Here is an 18,873-nt window from a genome sequence, read left to right on the forward strand (position 1 = left end):
TGTCCCGCAAAAAAAAAGCCGCCATACAGCATCATCAGCAGAAAAATAAAAAAGTTATAGCTCTCAGAATAAAGCGATGCAAAAACAATTATTTTTTATATAAAATAGTTTTTATTGTGTAAAAGCGCCAAAACATAAAAAAATTATATAAATGAGTTATCGCTGTAATCGTACTGACCCGAAGAATAAAACTGCTTTATCCTTTTTACCAAACGCGGAACGGTATAAACGCACCCCCTAAAAGAATTTCAGGAATTGCTGGTTTTTGTTCATTCCGCCTCCCAAAAATCGGAATAAAAAGCGATCAAAAAATGTCATGTACCCAAAAATGGTACCAGCAAAAACGTCAACTCGTCCCGCAAAAAACAAGATCTCACATGACTCTGTGGACCAAAATATGGAAAAATTATAGCTCTCAAAATGTGGTGATGCAAAAACTATTGTTTGCAATACAAAGCGTCTTTTAGTGTGTGACGGCTGCCAACCATAAAAATCCGCCCCAAAAACGCTATAAAAGTAAATCAAATCCCCCTTCATCACCCCCTTAGTTAGGAAAAATAATGAAATTTTAAAAAATATATTTATTTCCATTTTCCCGTTAGGCTACTTTCACACTAGCGTCGGTACGGGGCCGTCGCGCTGCGTCGGCCCGACATACCGACGCATACTGTGCAAGCGCCGCACAACGGGGGCAGCGGATGCTGTTTTTCCACGCATCCGCTGCCCCATTGTGAGGTGCGGGGAGGTGGGGGCGGAGTTCCAGCCGCGCATGCGTGGTCGGAAATGGTGGACCGTCAGCACAAAAAAAGTTACATGTAACGTTTTTTGCTGCCGGCGGTCCGCCACAACACGACGCAACCGTCGCACGACGCTTGCGACGTGTGTCAATACGTCGCTAATGTTAGTCTATGGGGAAAAACTGCATCCTGCAGATGACTTTGCAGGATGCGTTTTTTCGCCAAAACGACGCATTGCGACGTATGCAAAAAAACGCTAGTGTGAAAGTAGCGCTAGGGTTAGGACTAGGGTTAGGGTTTCAGTTAGAATTGGGGAGTTTTCACTGTTTAGGCACATCAGGGGCTCTCCAAACGCGACATGGCGTCCGATCTCAACGCGTTTGTTTGCGTTAAAAACGCATGCGTTTTTATAGAAAAAAAACAGAACACACACTGAAAAGTCACCCACCACCATCAAGGTGATAAAGGGATCCAAACCCTAACCCTAACCCTACCCCTAAACTCATCCCTAACCGTTTAATGAACATTTTCTGACAGTCATAGTGCCACGTATTTCAGTGCCACGTATTTCAGTGCCACGTATTTCAGTGCCACGGTATTTCAGTGAAACACGTGGCACTGAAATATCGTGGCATTTACGTGAAATACGTGGCACTGAAATACGTGGCACTTAAATACGTGGCACTTAAATACGTGGCACTTAAATACGTGGCACTTAAATACGTGGCACTTAAATACGTGGCACTTAAATACGTGGCACTTAAATATCGTGGCATGTACATGAAATACGTGGCACTTATATACGTGGCACTTATATATGTGGCACTTATATACGTGGCACTTATATACGTGGCCACTGAAATATCGTGGCACTTATATACGTATATACGTATATACGTATATAAACGTATTTCAGTGCCACGTATTTCAGTGCCACGTATTTCAGGTTAGGGGTAGGGGTAGGGTTAGGGGTAGGGTTAGGGTTTTTTGTTTTTTTCTTGTTTTCTTGTGTTTTTCTATAAAAACGCATGCGTCTAAAAAACGCATGCGTTTTACCGCGATTACATGCGTTTTTTCACACATGCGTTTTTTTAAAAAACGCATGCAGATAAAAACGCAAGTGTGAAACCAGCCTTACCCTTGGGAAAATAAAAACATGGGGGCTAAAATATAATTTTCGTGGAAAAAAATATATTTTTTATTTTCGCGGCTCTGCGTTATAAACTGTAGTGAAGCACTTGGGGGTTCAAAGTTCTCACAACACATCTAGATAAGTTCCGTGGGGGGTCTAGTTTCCAATATGGGGTCACTTGTGGGGGGTTTCTACTGTTTAGGTACATCAGGGACTCTGCAAATGCAACATGACACCTGCAGACCAATCCATCTAAGTCTGCATTTCAAACGGCGCTCCTTCCCTTCCGAGCTCTGCCGTGCGCCCAAACAGTGGTTTATCCCCATATATGAAGTATCAGCGTACTCAGGACAAATTGGACAACAACTTTTGTTGTCCAATTTCTCCTGTTACCCTTGGGAAAATAAAAATGTGGGGGCTAAAATATAATTTTCGTGGAAAAAATTTTTTTTTTTATTTTCATGGCTCTGCGTGATAAACTGTAGTGAAACACTTGTTGGTTCAAAGTTCTCACAACACATCTAGATAAGTTCCGTGGGGGGTCTAGTTTCCAATATGGGGTCACTTGTGGGGGGTTTCTACTGTTTAGGTACATCAGGGGCTCTGCAAATGCAACATGACACCTGCAGACCAATCCATCTAAGTCTGCATTTCAAACGGCGCTCCTTCCCTTCCGAGCTCTGCCGTGCGCCCAAACAGTGGTTCCCCCCCATATATGGGGTATCAGCGTACTCAGGACAAATTGCACAACAACTTTTGTTGTCCAATTTCTCCTGTTACCCTTGGGAAAATAAAAATGTGGGGGCTAAAATATATTTTTTGTGGAAAAAAAAATATTTTTTATTTTCACGGCTCTGCGTGATAAACTGTAGTGAAACACTTGTTGGTTCAAAGTTCTCACAACACATCTAGATAAGTTCCGTGGGGGGTCTAGTTTCTAATATGGGGTCACTTGTGGGGGGTTTCTACTGTTTAGGTACATCAGGGGCTCTGCAAATGCAACATGACACCTGCAGACCAATCCATCTAAGTCTGCATTTCAAACGGCGCTCCTTCCCTTCCGAGCTCTGCCGTGCGCCCAAACAGTGGTTCCCCCCAATGTATGGGGTATCAGCGTACTCAGGACAAATTGGACAATAACTTTTGTGGTCCAATTTCTCCTGTTACCCTTGGGGGAAAAAAAATTGCGGGCTAAAACATCATTTTGTGGAAAGAAAAAATGATTTTTTTATTTTCACAGCGCTACATTCTAAACTTTAGTGAAACAACTGGGGGTTAAAAGTGCTCACCACACATCTAAATAAGTTCCTTAGGGGGTCTTCTTTCCAAAATGGTGTCACTTGTGGGGGTTTCCACTGTTTAGGCACGTCAGGGGCTCTCCAAACACGACATGGGTTCCGATCTCAATTCCAGCCAATTTTGCATTGAAAAGTCAAATGGCGCTCCTTCCCTTCCGAGCTCTGCCATGCGCCCAAACAGTGGTTTATCCCCATATATGAAGTATCAGCGTACTCAGGACAAATTGCACAACAACTTTTGGGGTCCAATTTATCCTGCTACCCTTGGGAAAATAAAAAATTGGGGGCAAAAATATCATTTTTTGTGAAAATTAATATTAATTTTTTTTTACGGCTCTACATTATAAACTTCTGTGAAGCACCTGGAGGTTCAAAGTGCTCACCACACATCTAGATTAGTTCCTTAGAGGGTCTACTTTCCAAAATGGTGTCATTTCTGGGGGTTTCCACTGTTTAGGCACGTCAGGGGCTCTCCAAACACGACATGGGTTCCGATCTCAATTCCAGCCAATTTTGCATTGAAAAGTCAAATGGCGCTCCTTCCCTTCCGAGCTCTGCCATGCGCCCAAACAGTGGTTTATCCCCATATATGAAGTATCAGCGTACTCAGGACAAATTGCACAACAACTTTTGGGGTCCAATTTATCCTGCTACCCTTGGGAAAATAAAAAATTTGGGGCAAAAAGATCATTTTTTGTGAAAATTAATATTAATTTTTTTTACGGCTCCACATTATAAACTTCTGTGAAGCACTTGGAGGTTCAAAGTGCTCACCACACATCTAGATTAGTTCCTTAGAGGGTCTACTTTCCAAAATGGTGTCACTTGTGGGGGTTTCCACTGTTTAGGCACGTCAGGGGCTCTCCAAACACGACATGGGTTCCGATCTCAATTCCAGCCAATTTTGCATTGAAAAGTCAAATGGCGCTCCTTCCCTTCCGAGCTCTGCCATGCGCCCAAACAGTGGTTTATCCCCATATATGAAGTATCAGAGTACTCAGGACAAATTGCACAACAACTTTTGGGGTCCAATTGATCCTGCTACCCTTGGGAAAATAAAAAATTTGGGGCAAAAAGATCATTTTTTGTGAAAATTAATATTAATTTTTTTACGGCTCCACATTATAAACTTCTGTGAAGCACTTGGAGGTTCAAAGTGCTCACCACACATCTAGATTAGTTCCTTAGAGGGTCTACTTTCCAAAATGGTGTCACTTGTGGGGGTTTCCACTGTTTAGGCACGTCAGGGGCTCTCCAAACACGACATGGGTTCCGATCTCAATTCCAGCCAATTTTGCATTGAAAAGTCAAATGGCGCTCCTTCCCTTCCGAGCTCTGCCATGTGCCCAATCAATGGTTTACCCCAACATGTGGGGTATCGGCGTACTCAGGACAAATTGTACAACAACTTTTTTGGTCCAATTTCTCCTGTTACCCTTGGTAAAATAAAACAAATTGGATCTGAAGTAAAAATTTTGTGAAAAAAAAGTTAAATGTTAAATTTTTTTTAAACATTCCAAAAATTCCTGTGAAGCACCTGAAGGGTTAATAAACTTTTTGAATGTGGTTTAGAGTACCTTGAGGGGTGCAGTTTTTAGAATGGTGTCACTTTTGGACATTTTCTGTCATATAGACCCCTCAAAGTCACTTCAAGTGTGAGGTGGTCCGTAAAAAAAATGGTTTTGCAAATTTTGTTGCAAAAATGAGAAATCGCTGGTCAACTTTTAACCCTTATAGCTCCCTAACAAAAAAAAATTATGTTTCCAAAATTGTGCTGATGTAAAGCAGACATGTGGGAAATGTTGTTTATTAACTATATTATGTGATATAACTCTCTAATTTAAGGGCATAAAAATGAAAAATTTGAAAATTGCTAAATTTTCATAATTTTCGACAAATTTCTGTTTTTTTCACAAATAAATGCAAGTCATATCGAAGAAGTTTTACCACTATCATAAAGTACAATATGTCACGAGAAAACAATCTCAGAATCACCAGGATCCGTTGAAGCGTTTCAGAGTTATGACCTCATAAAGTGACAGTGGTCAGAATTGTAAAAATTGGCCGTGTCACTTAGGTGAAAACAGGCTTTGGGGTGAAGGGGTTAAGGATGCATTATTTTATATGAAACCAGAGCAGTTCTAGAGTAGGAAATTCATCCATTGGCAGAACAGTGATGAGATTAAAGGTGCAACCATCACAAATTTTTCCATAAAAGTGCAATCCAGAATATAGATAGATAGATAGATTAGTGTGTGTATGTGCATTCTTATTCGTAATTGTATTTGTTGTTCATATCCTTGAGTAAAGTATAGCTATTTTAAAATATATGTAAAAACATTTCTAAAACCTTCCTTAGGAGACATGTTATATTATGTATGGTAAACAAGTAAAATATTATGCATGCTTAGAGAAATATATTATACTAGATGGTGGCCCGATTCTAACGCATCGGGTATTCTAGAATGCACAGCCACGTAGTATATAACACAGCCCACGTAGTATTTAGCATAGCCACGTAGTATATTGCACAGCCCACGCAGTATATAACACATCTCACGCAGTATATGACACAGCCCACGCAGTATATGACACAGCCCACGCAGTATATGACACAGCCCACGCAGTATATGACACAGTCCACGCAGTATATAACACAGCCCATGCAGTATATAACACAGCCCACGCAGTATATAACACAGCCCACGCAGTATATAACACAGCCCACGCAGTATATAACACAGCCCACGCAGTATATAACACAGCCCACGCAGTATATAACACATCCCACGCAGTATATAACACAGCCCACGCAGTATATAACACAGCCCAGGCAGTATATAACACAGCCCAGGCAGTATATAACACAGCCCACGCAGTATATAACACAGCCCACGCAGTATATAGCACAGGTCACGTAGTATATAGGACAGCAGCATCAATAATAAAAAGTGAAGCGGTGTTTAACTCCCTCCCCAATCAGCGACCCAGGATTTCTGTTACGGAAGTTAGTGACATACAGATGGAAGTACCCCTTAGGCAAATATATACAGGTCCTTCTCAAAAAATTAGCATATAGTGTTAAATTTCATTATTTACCATAATGTAATGATTACAATTAAACTTTCATATATTATAGATTCATTATCCACCAACTGAAATTTGTCAGGTCTTTTATTGTTTTAAAACTGATGATTTTGGCCTACAACTCCTGATAACCCAAAAAACCTGTCTCAATAAATTAGCATATCAAGAAAAGGTTCTCTAAACGACCTATTACCCTAATCTTCTGAATCAACTAATTAACTCTAAACACATGCAAAAGATACCTGAGGCTTTTAAAAACTCCCTGCCTGGTTCATTACTCAAAACCCCCATCATGGGTAAGACTAGCGACCTGACAGATGTCAAGAAGGCCATCATTGACACCCTCAAGCAAGAGGGTAAGACCCAGAAAGAAATTTCTCAACAAATAGGCTGTTCCCAGAGTGCTGTATCAAGGCACCTCAATGGTAAGTCTGTTGGAAGGAAACAATGTGGCAGAAAACGCTGTACAACGAGAAGAGGTGACCGGACCCTGAGGAAGATTGTGGAGAAGGACCGATTCCAGACCTTGGGGAACCTGAGGAAGCAGTGGACTGAGTCTGGTGTGGAAACATCCAGAGCCACCGTGCACAGGCGTGTGCAGGAAATGGGCTACAGGTGCCGCATTCCCCAGGTAAAGCCACTTTTGAACCATAAACAGCGGCAGAAGCGCCTGACCTGGGCTACAGAGAAGCAGCACTGGACTGTTGCTAAGTGGTCCCAAGTACTTTTTTCTGATGAAAGCAAATTTTGCATGTCATTCGGAAATCAAGGTGCCAGAGTCTGGAGGAAGACTGGGGAGAAGGAAATGCCAAAATGCCTGAAGTCCAGTGTCAAGTACCCAGTCAGTGATGGTGTGGGGTGCCATGTCAGCTGCTGGTGTTGGTCCACTGTGTTTCATCAAGGGCAGGGTCAATGCAGCTAGCTATCAGGAGATTTTGGAGCACTTCATGCTTCCTGGCACCTGCTCACAGTGCCAAAACCACTGGTAAATGGTTTACTGACCATGGTATTACTGTGCTCAATTGGCCTGCCAACTCTCCTGACCTGAACCCCATAGAGAATCTGTGGGATATTGTGAAGAGAAAGTTGAGAGACGCAAGACCCAACACTCTGGATGAGCTTAAGGCCGCTATTGAAGCATCCTGGGCCTCCATAACATCTCAGCAGTGTCACAGGCTGATTGCCTCCATGCCACGCCGCATTGAAGCAGTAATTTCTGCCAAAGGATTCCCGACCAAGTATTGAGTGCATAAATGAACATTATTATTTGATGGTTTTTTTGTTTGTTATTAAAAAACACTTTTATTTGATTGGACGGTTGAAATATGCTAATTTATTGAGACAGGTTTTTTGGGTTATCAGGAGCTGTAGGCCAAAATCATCAGTATTAAAACAATAAAAGACCTGACAAATTTCAGTTGGTGGATAATGAATCTATAATATATGAAAGTTTAATTGTAATCATTACATTATGGTAAATAATGAAATTTAACACTATATGCTAATTTTTTGAGAAGGACCTGTATATGTGTGTGTGTGTGTGTGTGTGTGTTGCTATATATCTGCCTGAGCTTTAGCACAACATTCGCAAAATGGAATCTAAAAAACTGTACAGCGAATATTTGGTTGATTTCAACCTTAAAATTGCAGGAAGGACCCCATAAATTTATACCTAGCATGATTACATAAATACACAGTTTACGGGTGTATGTGTATATATAGAAGTAGTACAAGGTTTATAAGCACAAAGATGCATTCTTCTAATAGTTGTATGTCTTTAAGTTGCCATTAAAATCCCATTTTGTCATTTTTTTTTCTGCAGGAGATGTTGCATTTCGCTTTATTAATTATATCCGAGCACAGAGGGACAAAATGAACCGTAATAAATTAGATAATCAACCAAATCTGTCCTGGTCAGACATCTCAAAATCTTATAGCCATCATCAGGAGGGCTCATTGATGGGCTCTAAGGCTGTGATCTGTGATATAAATAAGGAGATGCTGAAGGTTGGGAAGGAGAAGTCATTGCGACTTGGTTATTCTGAAGGTACCATATTTAAAATTGTTTTTCACTGTTTGATTATTATTTCAGTGCTGCTATAAGCTGCCCAGAGGTATCATGGCTCAGTTTCTTTTTCTTTTTGCTCACATTTGGCAAGTGTGCATGGATAGCTCCCTGCATATAAGCAAAGCATCTTCATAGGAACTTAGTACATGCCATAACAGTGTTCTTTTTCCATACGCTAGGCTGGAATGCATTGACCTATCTTTGTTTTCAGTATGTAAGAAGGAACAGTTTGCTAGGCAGCGGGGCACAGTGAAAAACGAACAGACAAAAAACAAACAATGTAAACGTCTGTGAAAGGAAGGAGCATTGGTGGACACGTACAGAAGAGGCCCCTGTGCAAGAATAATATATGCGCCCCTTGCAGTCCAATAGTTCATCATACTTCACAATTTCTTCTTATGTGAAAATAGGCCCACTTACCTCTTTAGCCCCTTTGCGGCTGTACAGGTTGCACCAATGGTATGTCCGCCGCTGTGAAGTAGAATATTCCAGCTGTTCTTCAGACAAATTGCAACATGTGAATAAAACCTTAAGCTCAAATCATAGATGGCTTTTTTAGAATATAGGAATGATCATATTTAACTTACCAAAATTCATTTTATTGAAAATGTATTACTTTGTCTTTCCAAGGGCTTTCTTGGGTGGCTGGTGATGCTGAGGAATTGCCCTTTGCTGATGAAAAATTTGATGTCTACACAATTGCCTTTGGAATTCGAAATGTAACTCATATAGACAAAGTAGGTAGTAAATAAAAAATGAATGGCTGTAGCATGTGCTTACTCTAAAATCTGTGTGCCTGTAGTAAGGTCTCATTGAGTCTTCAGTTTTTCACATACAAGTTCTGTATGTGTTGCTCACACATCAAAATGGAGACATGTCCATACTTGTTCCAAGTCACTACACAAACTCGCCAATGCAAGTCTATTGGTCTGTGAAAAAAAGACAGCCATCTGTGCTTTCATGTTTGCATAAAAGTAAAAGTAAAAAATGAATGACACGGACAAAACATTGGCGGAAATCTGATCCAAACAGTGATGAAAAGTGGTGTATTTTTTGCATGCAAGAAATTACCGACATCTGAGACCTTAAGAGATTTAAAAAAAACTTACAAATTTACTAATGTATAGAATTCTTGTTTCTTCAATGTTGGATTTTAAAAAATACTGCAAAAATACAAATAAGGAATACCATTATGTTACATATTGTAACCCATGATAAAATTTCACTAAACATCACCATTAGTGCATGCCAGTTACTATTCATACGTCTTCTTTTGTTTGTTTTTCTGCAGCCAAACCCTGATGTCATGGCAGTAAAAAGCTGAAGCTAAAACGCAGGTTTTTCTGCCTTTTTTGCTACTTTTCTTGTTGTATTTCTCAGAATCCCAACCTAAGGTTACACGAGTTCATGAAAAAACAGACAATTGCACATTTTAAAAACAGTGCTGGATGTTGAACTGGTAGGGTGTTGAGTTGGTAGGGCATTATTTTCTTTCACTCATTGGTAGGGCATTGATTACTTTAACAATATCACAAATTTAGTTAAACTGTACTAATGCTAAGGGCTCATACTCACCTGCGAGAAACTCTGAGTCTCGCACGTCAATACCCGGCACTCAGGAGCGGAGCGTGCGGCTGCATGTATTGCTATGCGGCCGCACGCTCCGATCTGAGTGCCGGGTGCAGTGCCAGGTATTAACATGCGAGACTCATCCGAGTTTCTCGCAAGTGAGTATGAGCCCTAACAGCCATGCTCATGTGAGAATAGCAACGTTGTTTGTTGTGAATTAGACTTTTTGGCTCCCTCTTGTGGTTACTAGTGATATGACTCTGGGATTGTCTTTCCTCAGTTTGGCACCCACCTGGGTCGTTAGTCCAGGGGTGTTGCTATATAAACTCCTGGATCCTTAGTCCAGTGCCTGGCATCGTTGTAATCAGATCCTTTCTGTTTGCTCCTGTCTGCTGGTCCCGGTTCGTGCAAAATTAAGCTAAGTCCTGCTTCTTTGTTTTTTGGTTATTTGCTTTGCTCTTATTTTTGTCCAGCTTGTACTAAATGTGATTCCTGACTTTGCTGGAAGCTCTAGGGGGCTGGTATTCTCCCCCCGGGCCGTTAGACGGTTCGGGGGTTCTTGAATTTCCAGCGTGGATATTTTGATAGGGTTTTTGCTGACCATATAAGTCATCTTACTATATTCTGCTATTAGCTAGTGGGCCTCTCTTTGCTAAATACCTAGTTCATTCTTACGTTTGTCTTTTCTTCTTACCTCACCGTTATTATTTGTTGGGGGCTTGTATCCAACACTTGGGGTCTTTTCTCTGGAGGCAAGAAAGGTCCTTCTTTTCCCTTCTAGGGTTAGTTAGTTCTCCGGCTGGCGCGAGACGTCTAGAACCAACGTAGGCACGTTCCCCGGCTGCTGCTATTTGTGGTGCTAGGATTAGATATATGGTCAGCTCAGTTACCACTGCCCTATGAGCTGGTTTTCTGTGTTTGCAGACTTAGTAATTATTTCTGAGACCCTCTGCCATTGGGGTCATAACAGTTGTTACTGCGCTTTTGCACTTGCACATTGCTTTCTATGGGTGAAAACGTTGCAAAAACGCTGAAAGAATTGACATACTGCAATTTTCTAAAATGCAGCAGTTTTCTAATTCAGTCAGGGAAAAAAAACAAGCGTATGCATGAGATTTCTGACATCTCACAACTTTTGCTGGAGCTGTTAAAAGTTGCTTTTAATTTGCATTAAAAAAACGCAACATGGGAATATCACAAAAATAACAATGCCTGACCAACTCAATTCCCTACAAATTCAACTTCCCCCACTGTTTACATTTGCAGTTGTGTATTTTTTTCCATGAACTCGTGTAACTGCGGAATAGAAGGTTAAAAAATGCAGCAAAAAAAAAGCCTCAAAACTTGTGTTTTGGCAGATCTTTTTTACTATCAAGAGATCAGGTTTTGGCTGCAAAACCACAGCTAAATAGTCGGGCATGACTGGATCATAAGCCAGAAGGCGTCCACAGTGCCTTCATCTGCCTAAAAAGTTTGTGCATCGCAGTATTTTGAAAGCTATAATTTTTATATATTTCTGCCAACATAATCACTTTCTATTCCAATTTTTGGGAGGCAGAATGTATTTGGCATCGCTGTATTCTAAGAGCTGTAGCTTTAATATTTCTGCTGATGGAGCTGAGTGGGGGCTTGGTTTTTGCAGGACAAGATATATTTTTCAGTTATACAATTTTTCTTTACATTCGTCCTTTTGATCGCGTTTTATTCCTCTCTTTTTAGGTGGTATGATAAAAAAGCTAAGTTTTTTTTTTTCCACTTTTTTTTTTTTTTTTTAACAATGCTCATTGTTGTAGGGATTAAATAGTGTGACTTTTTTTAGATCATGCCATTCTGGACACGGCAATACCAAGTTTATGCACTATATTTTTGTTTTTACATAAATAGGAGTATTTATTGGTATAACATTTCTTTGTGGGGGAAGGGGGATTTAGCATTTTTTTCTTAACTTATATTTTATTTTTTTACTTGGATGTTCAATGCATGAGACCTGTCATATTACACTGGCAGAACATCTGTTAGGCCCTGCCTATGGCTGGGTTAACAAGCCGCCATACCTGGCACACCAGGAGGCCATTGTTTAACCTCCGGGTGCCATTACCACTATTTGCTCCCCGTGATTTCAAAATGGTGGTGAGATTGGGAGCATACTCCCTCTCATAACCTTCAAAATATCGATCAATAGCGATCGCTATCAATTGCCTCATTTGGTGGGTTAATCAACCAGTTGCGATGCAGGCATCGGCTGTTACTGCAGGAGCTCGGCTGTCAGTTAAGCCGAGCTCCTGGTGGTAATTGTGCAGGGAAGTGCTGATGTTTCAGATCCTCCGCCGGTCACATGCTCACATGATGTGATTGACAAGTTAGTTAGACTGACCGTGACCAATCACAGCAATAAGAGAGCTGGGAGATTTGGCTCCCCCATGTTTCTAGCCATGCTGGTCAGCTGTCTATGACTGCTGCTGCCGGTACGGAACTGTCACTGTGTGTTTACATGCAGTGACAGTTTAAATCCATGACTGACATAGCAGGTCATGGACTGACACCTTCTGACAACGTGCTATACCCATCATTAGTCGTTAAGTGGTTAAGGCCCAATATTGGGTTTAGCATAGTGTTACAGGTTCGTTTTACGTGTACCAATTACCAATCATGCTCTCATTGTTCATTAAAGGAGATATCTGGCCAGTTTAATACTCTGCCATATAGACAGTTTGTAGGATTGGTGAATGTCCCTACAACTCTAAGGGGCACAACAGTAGGCATAACTATATCATTGTGCAGTGAAACATTTACAGTGGAAGTTTCAATGTGAGAACCTAATATGTTCATATGTTTATGTTGTACAATTATTTTATTTCTATAGGCTCTTGAAGAAGCCTACCGTGTTTTAAAACCAGGAGGAAGATTTTTATGTCTAGAATTCAGTCAAGTTAACAATCCAATCCTAGCACGGTAATTAATGTATTGTTATTTCGTATTATTATTATTAGTAACACTAAAGAGCTATAGAAACCAACTTTACTAAATTAAATTACTTAATTACCAAGTTAAGCATTCACCAAAATAATAATAATCTCTATTCTAATTTGAGAGTGGCTGTTTTAGTAAAGCAGCATTTACACTGACCAATAATCCGCCAGATTGTAATGGTAACAACCCATTATGTAATGTATAAATGTGTCCAAAATATGCTTGTTCATCATGCGTGAAATAGCAAAAAAATTCTTGTTCGACATTCAAAACTTGTTTAATGTACTGTAAATGTCCATTATTTTCCTAAATAGGGACAAATGTGCACCAAAGTAATAAATACTTCAGTAGCAGTTGGAGCAAATACATACTCGTGGTTATGGAGAAAATGTTCGCCTTGCTAATTTAATGATATTTTCTTTGTACAGCATCAGTGGAAATGCACAATACTTTATGAATATATCATTTATAGAATTTGAATGTTGAACATAAATGCACCAGATTATCTGTCTGTGTGATCACAGTGCACAATGTAGTAATCGCTGTTCCACCATTTCATTCATGATTCTTTTATTGTACAAACACTCAAGAAAAAGGGGAAAGAGAGACAGTAGCAATGCCAACACCTTAAATAAACTAATTTTATTAACGCACCATTCATTAAAATCTTAAAAACAACTACAAAAACCTGAAACCCATACGGTAAAGTGCAACCATGGGCCACTGTTATGGTTATAACATTATGATATATCATACATTTACAATACAACTCGTAGTAATAACCATTTAACCCCTTAGTGACCGAGCCAATTTTGTCCTTAACCCCTTCATAACCCAGCCTATTTTGACCTTAATGACCTGGCCGTTTTTTGCAATTCTGACCAGTGTCCCTTTATGAGGTAATAACTCAGGAACGCTTGAACGGATCATAGCGATTCTGATTGTTTTTTCGTGACATATTGGGCTTCATGTTAGTGGTAAATTTAGGTCGATAATTTTTGAGTTTATTTGTGAAAAAAATGGAAATTTGGCAAAAATTTTGAAAATTTCGCAATTTTCAAATTTTGAATTTTTATTCTGTTAAACGAGAGAGTTATGTGACACAAAATAGTTAATAAATAACATTACCCACATGTCTACTTTATATCAGCACAATTTTGGAAACAACATTTTTTTTTTTGCTAGGAAGTTATAAGGGTTAAAATTTGACCAGCGATTTCTCATTTTTACAACGAAATTTACAAAACCATTTTTTTTAGGGACCACCTCACATTTGAAGTCAGTTTGAGGGGTCTATATGGCTGAAAATACCCAAAAGTGACACCATTCTAAAAACTGCACCCCTCAAGGTGCTCAAAACCACATTCAAGAAGTTTATTAACCCTTCAGGTGCTTCACAGCAGCAGAAGCAACATGGAAGGAAAAAATGAACATTTAACTTTTTAGTCACAAAAATGATCTTTTAGCAAAATTTTTTTTATTTTCCCAAGGGTAAAAAGAGAAACCGGACCCCAAAAGTTATTGTACAATTTGTCCTGAGTACACCGATACCCCATATGTGGGGGGGAACCACTGTTTGGGCGCACGACAGGGCTTGGAAGGGAAGGAGCGCCATTTGACTTTTTCAATGAAAAATTGGCTCCAATCTTTAGCAGACACCATGTCGCGTTTGGAGAGCCCCTGTGTGCCTAAACATTGGAGCTCCCCCACAAGTGACCCCATTTTGGAAACTAGACCCCCCAAGGAACTTATCTAGATGCATAGTGAGCACTTTGAACCCCCAGGTGCTTCACAAATTGATCCGTAAAAATGAAAAAGTACTTTTTTTTCACAAAAAATTTCTTTTAGCCTCAATTTGTTAATTTCCTCATGGGCAAAAGGATAAAATGGATCCTAAAATGTGTTGGGCAATTTCTCCTGAGTACACCGATACCTCACATGAAGGGAAGGGAAGGGAAGGAGCGCCATTTGACTTTTGAATGAAAAATTAGCTCCAATCGTTAGCGGACACCATATCGCGTTTGGAGAGCCCCTGTGTGCCTAAAGATTGGAGCTCCCCCACATGTGACCCCATTTTGGAAACTACACTGTTGTGGATTCTGTTTGTGGGCTCCCTCTGGTGGTTACTGCTGGTACTGGGTGACTTTGGTGGGTTGCGGCCTTTGGTTTCCACCTGTCCATCAGAGGCTGGGTGTTTCCTATTTTACCTGGCCTTTCTGTCATTCCCTTGCCGGCTATCAATGTATTCAGATGTGCTCTGTTTAGTTCCTGCGTACCTGCTCCCAGATCTTTCAGGATAAGCTAAGTGCTGATTTTCAGTTGTTTGTTTTTTAGTCCAGCTTGCTTATTATGTCTCTATGCTAGCTGGTAGCTCTAGTGGACTGAGGTTCTCCCCATGTGCCATGAGTTGGCACATGGGTTCTTGTAATCTCAGGATGGTTTTTGATTAGGGTTTTTTGCTGACCGCTCAGACCCCTTTTGTATCGTTCTGCTTTCTAGTTTACAGCGGGCCTCAATTTGCTAAACCTATATATATCATCTCTATGTGTGTGCCTTCCTCTCATTTCACCGTCAATACATGTGGGGGGCAACTATACCTTTTGGGGTTCATTCCTCTGGAGGCAAGTGAGGTCTTTATTTTCTCTGCAGTACTAGTTAGCTCTTAGGCTGGTGCGTGGCGTCTAGAACCAACGTAGGCACGCTCCCTGGCTATCTCTAGTTGCGTTTGTCAGGCGTAGGGCAGCGGTCAGCCCAGGTTCCATCACCCTAGAGCTCGTTCGATATTTTGTATTCTTTGCTTGTCCCTTGCTATCCCTAGCCATTGGGATTCATGACAGTATAGCCGGCCCACAAAGTGTTAATTGTTTGGGCTGAAGCAGGAGAAAAAGAAGTGTTTAAGGGAAATTTTTTTTTTTTTTTTTTTTTTCCCTTCAGAGTTTTGCTGCCTAGCCCTTAATTGCTGTCTAGCTGCTTCTTACCTCCTCTTAACCCTTGAATGGCTCTGATCTTAGCTGTTTAACATGGATGTCCAGAGTTTGGCTTCCAGCCTGAGTAATCTCGCGGCAAAAGTTCAAAATATACAGGATTTTGTTGTTCACACTCCCATGTCTGAACCTAGAATTCCTATTCCAGAGTTCTTTTCTGGAGATAGATCTACCTTCCTGAATTTCAGGAACAATTGTAAATTGTTTCTTTCTTTAAAAACTCGCTCCTCTGGAGACCCTGCTCAACAGGTCAGGATTGTAATATCTTTCCTGCGGGGCGACCCTCAGAATTGGGCATTTGCATTGGCACCAGGGGATCCTGCATTGCTCAGTGTGGATGCGTTTTTTCTGGCATTGGGATTGCTCTATGAGGAACCTAACCTGGAGATTCAGGCTGAAAAGGCTTTGTTAGCCCTCTCTCAGGGGCATGATGAAGCGGAAATATATTGTCAAAAATTTCAGAAATGGTCGGTGCTTACTCAGTGGAATGAGTGTGCCCTGGCTGCAAACTTCAGAAATGGTCTTTCTGAGGCCATTAAGGATATTATGGTGGGGTTCCCTACGCCTACAGGTCTGAATGAGTCTATGGCTATGGCCATTCAGATTGATCGGCGTTTACGGGAGCGCAAACCCGTGCACCAGTTGGCGGTGTCTTCTGAACAGGCACCTGAGACTATGCAATGTGATAGAATTCAGTCCAGAAGTGAACGGCAAAATTATAGGCGGAAAAATGGATTGTGTTTTTATTGTGGTGATTCAGCTCATGTTATATCAGCATGCTCTAAACGCACAAAAAGGGTTGATAAATCTTTTGCCATTGGTACTCTGCAGCCTAAGTTCATTTTGTCTGTGACTCTGATTTTTTTCCCTGTCTTCCATTTCCGTCGATGCCTATGTGGATTCGGGCGCTGCCCTGAGTCTTATGGATTGGTCATTTGCTAAACGCTGCGGTTTTAGTCTGGAGCCTCTGGAAGTTCCTATTCCTCTGAAGGGAATTGACTCTACACCATTGGCTATGAATAAACCGCAGTATTGGACACAAGTGACCATGCGCATGACTCCCGTTCATCAGGAGGTGATTCGCTTCCTTGTACTGTATAATTTACATGATGTAGTAGTGCTTGATCTGCCATGGTTACAAACTCATAATCCTGTCCTGGACTGGAAAACAATGTCTGTGTTAAGATGGGGATGTCAGGGGGTTCATGATCATGCACCTCCGATTTCAATCGCTTCATCTACTCCTTCTGAGATCCCTGCGTTTTTGTCTGACTATAGGGAGGTTTTTGAGGAGCCTAAGCTCAATTCGCTCCCTCCTCATAGAGAGTGTGACTGTGCTATAGAATTGATTCCTGGCAGTAAGTTCCCTAAGGGTCGTTTATTTAATCTGTCACTGCCAGAGCATACTGCTATGCGGAATTATATTAAGGAGTCCTTGGAAAAGGGACATATTCGTCCATCTTCGTCCCCTCTGGGAGCAGGTTTTTTTTTCGTGGCAAAAAAGGACGGTTCCCTGAGGCCTTGTATAGATTATCGCCTTCTGAATAAGATTACAGTTAAATATCAGTATCCATTGCCATTATTGACTGATTTGGTTGCTCGCATTAAGGGGGCTAGGTGGTTCACTAAGATAGATCTTCGCGGTGCGTATAATCTGGTGCGGATAAAACAGGGTGATGAGTGGAAAACCGCATTTAATACGCCTGAGGGCCATTTTGAGTATTTGGTAATGCCTTTTGGACTCTCCAATGCTCCGTCAGTCTTTCAGTCCTTTATGCACAATATTTTCCGTGAATATCTGGATAAGTTTATGATTGTGTATTTGGATGATATTTTGGTGTTTTCTGATGACTGGGAGTCTCATGTTCTACAGGTCAGGAAGGTGTTTCAGGTTCTGCGGGCCAATTCTCTGTTTGTGAAGGGCTCAAAGTGTCTCTTCGGAGTCCAGAAGATTTCTTTTTTGGGGTACATTTTTTCTCCTTCTACTATTGAGATGGATCCCGTCAAGGTTCAGGCGATTTGTGACTGGACACAACCTACATCTGTTAAGAGCCTTCAGAAGTTCTTGGGGTTTGCTAATTTTTATCGTCGGTTCATTGCTAATTTTTCCAGTATTGTTAAACCTTTGACTGATTTGACTAAAAAGGGTGCTGATGTTGCTAACTGGTCTCCTGCGGCCGTGGAGGCCTTTCAGGAACTTAAGCGCCGGTTTTCTTCTGCTGCTGTGTTGTGTCAACCAGATGTTTCACTTCCTTTTCAGGTTGAGGTTGATGCTTCCGAGATTGGAGCGGGGGCGGTTTTGTCACAGAGAAGTTCTAATGGCTCGGTGATGAAGCCATGTGCATTCTTCTCTAGAAAATTCTCGCCCGCCGAGCGCAATTATGATGTGGGTAATCGGGAGCTTTTGGCCATGAAGTGGGCATTTGAGGAGTGGCGTCATTGGCTTGAGGGTGCTCAACATCGTGTGGTGGTCTTGACTGATCACAAGAATCTCATTTACCTTGAGTCTGCCAGGCGTTTGAATCCTAGACAGGCTCGTTGGTCGTTGTTTTTTTCTCGTTTCAATTTCGTGGTTTCATACCTGCCAGGTTCAAAGAATGTGAAGGCAGATGCTCTTTCCAGGAGTTTTGTGCCTGACTCTCCTGGAGACTCTGGGCCTACTGGTATCCTTAGGGATGGGGTAATATTGTCCGCCGTATCCCCAGACTTGCGACGTGCATTGCAGGAGTTTCAGGTGGATAAACCGGATCGTTGTCCACCAGAAAGACTGTTTGTTCCGGATGATTGGACCAGTAGAGTCATCTCCGAGGTCCATTCTTCTGTGTTGGCTGGTCATCCTGGAATATTTGGTACTAGAGACCTGGTGGCCAGGTCTTTTTGGTGGCCTTCCTTGTCTAGGGATGTGCGTACCTTTGTGCAGTCTTGTGAAGTGTGTGCTCGAGCTAAGCCTTGCTATTCTCGGGCCAGTGGGTTGTTGTTATCCTTGCCCATTCCGAAGAGGCCTTGGACGCACATTTCCATGGATTTT

The 18,873-nt window shown here is 41.3% G+C and overlaps 1 protein-coding gene across 1 annotated transcript in view; it reads left to right on the forward strand.

Moving 5' to 3' along the window:
* Positions 1-18,873, forward strand: part of COQ5 (coenzyme Q5, methyltransferase) — a 60,200-nt gene that overhangs the window by 25,075 nt on the left and 16,252 nt on the right. Inside the window, exons 3-5 of the mRNA XM_077294617.1 lie at positions 8,077-8,301; positions 8,953-9,059; positions 12,755-12,843. Coding sequence (XP_077150732.1) covers positions 8,077-8,301; positions 8,953-9,059; positions 12,755-12,843 — 421 coding nt within the window. The remainder of the gene's footprint in view (positions 1-8,076; positions 8,302-8,952; positions 9,060-12,754; positions 12,844-18,873) is intronic.

Source organism: Ranitomeya variabilis, chromosome 1 (assembly GCF_051348905.1).
Source record: "Ranitomeya variabilis isolate aRanVar5 chromosome 1, aRanVar5.hap1, whole genome shotgun sequence".
Taxonomy (NCBI): domain Eukaryota; kingdom Metazoa; phylum Chordata; class Amphibia; order Anura; family Dendrobatidae; genus Ranitomeya; species Ranitomeya variabilis.